General features: G+C 30.5%; 1 protein-coding gene across 1 annotated transcript in view; it reads left to right on the top strand.

Moving 5' to 3' along the window:
* LOC107631834 (beta-glucosidase 40) overlaps positions 2,018-3,663 on the top strand; it is a 6,387-nt gene continuing 4,741 nt past the window's right edge. Inside the window, exon 1 of the mRNA XM_016335403.2 lies at positions 2,018-2,386. Within this exon, the coding sequence (XP_016190889.1) occupies positions 2,252-2,386 (135 nt within the window). The 5' untranslated portion in view covers positions 2,018-2,251. The remainder of the gene's footprint in view (positions 2,387-3,663) is intronic.

Below are 3,663 nucleotides of genomic sequence, written 5' to 3'. Positions count from 1 at the left end.
TAAAAAAAAATATATCATTTAAATTATAATTCATTGACAACTAATTCTTTATATTTGGTTATAAATATTTAACAGAAAAGTATTAGTCCTTATTTCTCTGCAGCCTGGAGAATCAGAATGGTTTACGGTTTGAATCCTCTGCTCAAAAGAATTTTTCATGACATATAAAATTTTATCTAAAATTAAATTTACTTATACTAAAACGACCCCTATTATTAGATAGATAGTCTTAATTAATTCTAATAAGAACATAAGAAAGTCCTAACGTACATAGAACCATATCCATGAACGATATGACGAGGATGAATTCGTTTGCATACATATATATACTAACTGTGACTCTTTTTTGTTTGAATTACTCAACATAGCACAGTAGAGTAATTAGAGTCAAGAACATAAGTAAATCTCAAATTACAAATATTACTAATAATTTTAAGAGTGGTATCAACTTTTGGTTATTTTTGTCATTGCCATCAACAACCAAAGAAAGCACCACCAAGCCACTCATCAGAGAACATGAAGGACCTGTTAATTATTTCGACGACTTCTGAGCCATGGTTATTGAAAATTCGATCATTTTTCTCTAGCCAAATTGCCCAAATAACAGTAAAGAATCCAACCAATCACCTCTTTCTCTCAAACTTTCTCCGTGCCGCATGCGTCCAACTCTCAAAGTGTTGCTTCAGTGTACTTGGTATGGTCCATGACCTTCCAAGGGCGAACAGCCACGCACTCCACACCTGCCAAGTGATCTCGCAACTAATAAACAGATGAAAAGCGAACTCAACAGTCTTACTGCATAAAGCACACATATTATCACTCTGACCAATAACACCTAGTCTGGATAGTCGTTCTTTAGTACTCACCCTCTCAATCAACACAAATCAAGTAAACAGTTCAACCCTGTGTGGGACGAAACCCCTCCAAACAACACTAGTAAAGTTATAGTTCGTTATTTTCTTTGGGGAGACCGCTTCTTGCATCACCTGTACAAATGATTTAGTCGAGAAAATACCAGTTCTATCAAATTTTCAGACAACCCTATCCTTCTCTTAGTTGATAGCTTTACTGTCAGTAAGATCTCATGGAGTTGGTTCAAAAGCTCCAATTCCCATTGAAACAGCGATCTCCTCCACTGGAAGCTCCATATCCACTCTAATCCATCCCAAAACTCACAGTCCCAATAACAGATCCTTTAAGGTTTGAGATCGAGAACAGTCTTGGGAACATCTCCTTCAAGACCCCACTAGATAGCCAGACATTTTCTCAAAATCGGATTGTGCTGCTACGTCCATTGTAACTTTACTAGCTGTGACTCTTAATTTATATTGTCAAATAATAACTCTGTGTATATATACATTATGAATTTATCAATTTAATATCTGATAATTATTTTAATAATCAATTTATTAAACGAGAAAAATTAAGAGGTCAATATCTTTAATGAAAAAATTAGAGAATTGATTAGTATTGATTCAATTGCAAAATAGAAATGTTGCTCATCTGATATAGTTTGATTAAGTTTCAGAAAATTCTGATATTAATAAATATAATCTAATTCATATGTAATTTAAAACTGTTAATATATTTAAAAATAAAGTATTATCATGATATATAATCAAAATTCCAAATTTTAAATTAATTAATTTTAAAATTTATTAATTTTTAGTAGATTGATCTAATAGTATGATGTTAAAATTCAACAATTGAGGATAAATTTCACCACAAATAAGTTAGTTATTGAATGAACAAGTCAATAAAAGTAATACCTAATTAAAACAGATCCCTCCAATATACGAACTTACGAAGATATTAGTATAAAATCACATTATATTGATTAAGATGTATGCCGGATATGCGTGTATTAGATTTTTAAAAAGGGATAAAGATAAAATAATTATATTAAGTTGTTAAGTNATTCGAATCTCACTCCTAAATTTTTTTTTAAAATATTCCGATACAACTAAAATTTCTCTAATATTAATAAACAGAATTTGACCATTGTAACAGAACCCCCACCAGCACGCACTAACAAGTAACAACTAACAACATAGCATGATATGGGCATATGGCCACATTCCCTTTCTTTTTCTAGCATGATACCTTTCCCCATTCACACTCTCCCCAATCTGTACCGCTAATCCCGCCTTTCTCTCTCTTATATCTATATATAATTATGTATAAGCTCCTACATCTATCATCATCACTTGTACATACAATTTTTCCTTCTTCTGATTGTTAATAAGTAAGTATGGGGTTGAGAAGAGGCATAATGGCAGCCATGGTAATTACACTGATGCTTCAAGTTGCGATGTGTAAATCGGAGATAAGCAGGGCGGACTTTCCTAACGGCTTTACATTTGGCACTGCTTCTTCTGCCTTTCAGGTTAGTCTTCTCTTCTCTTCTAGAAAACTCCGATAAATATCAGGTACTTATATTTTGAAAACTATTCGTATTATCAGAATTTATTATATTTAGTCGTCGTTAATTTAATTTTTTTAATTTAATTTATTTAATTTAATAATTTAATCACATATTTTATTTAATATTTTTAAATATTAATGACTAATAAATTCTGATAGCGTTCTAATATCCCTCTATACTTTTATGAGTTTTATCTCGTTTAATCACTTAAATATTAATTATCTCGATAGCCACTTGTTGAGAAGTTAGGAATAATAAAATATGAAAAATAAATAGGTAGGTATATGTTTCGAGGTTTTAGATGGTATCAATGGTGCGGAGCATGAATAGAAGAAACCGTTACCGGAGATGAGTGATGGAGAGAAGATAAGATTGATAAAAAGAACCACAACAACCACTGCCAGATTAATAGTGTTATTGCCCGTTATATTGTTATGAATTATATCGTTTGATTGGTGGATGCCATATAATAATATAACAAACTTTGTCCTCATTCCGGTCACGCACTACCTTATTGTTTGACTCTCATTGATTTTATTTTTCAGAAAAAGATAATTTCAAATTTTTTTAATATTGGAAATTTTGAGATTGAATCAACACAATAGTGGAGGCTTTCTTCTTTTCCTCATCTTCTGTTTTTTATTTCCTTTTTCTTTTGACGGAAAGGAAGATTAAAGGCAAAAGGAAGGGCCAAGAATGTACCAGAAAGAAAACTTAAATAATAATGTGATGAAATTACCTATATCATTTATAAAACATGAACGTATGGAATTCCCTAAAAAGAAAATATGGTATAAAAAGCACAAAATTGATGACAATGCACGTGAGGCTCTTGAACTGTGTGGCACTATACCTAATGGCTATGAATTTCCAGTAGAACGGTATTACCTTTCATATATTCTATTATAATTATAATCCGAATAAAATATCATGTTAGTCTCTACAATATTTAATTTTGATAAAACAGTCTCTGAATTCAGAGAACATACAGTGATATTTTGATCATTCAGAAATAATTTAAGTTTAATTAAATACACTATCTTTTATAAAAAATAAATGGTTCACGCATTTGATGATCCAATTTTTTGTTGGGATATCTACAATATCTTTTAGAAGTAGGTGCATACAAAAAATAAAGGGAGAAAAATTGATCTTTGGACATTTTTTAATTTCATTTTGCTATTCATATGAAAAAATTTATTTATTATAAAATTTTTAAATTTAGAAGATAAAAAGAT

This window comes from Arachis ipaensis, chromosome B03 (assembly GCF_000816755.2).
Source record: "Arachis ipaensis cultivar K30076 chromosome B03, Araip1.1, whole genome shotgun sequence".
Taxonomy (NCBI): domain Eukaryota; kingdom Viridiplantae; phylum Streptophyta; class Magnoliopsida; order Fabales; family Fabaceae; genus Arachis; species Arachis ipaensis.
The sequence above is the reverse complement of the archived record's forward strand: the minus strand, read 5'-3'. Positions and strand labels throughout refer to the sequence as shown.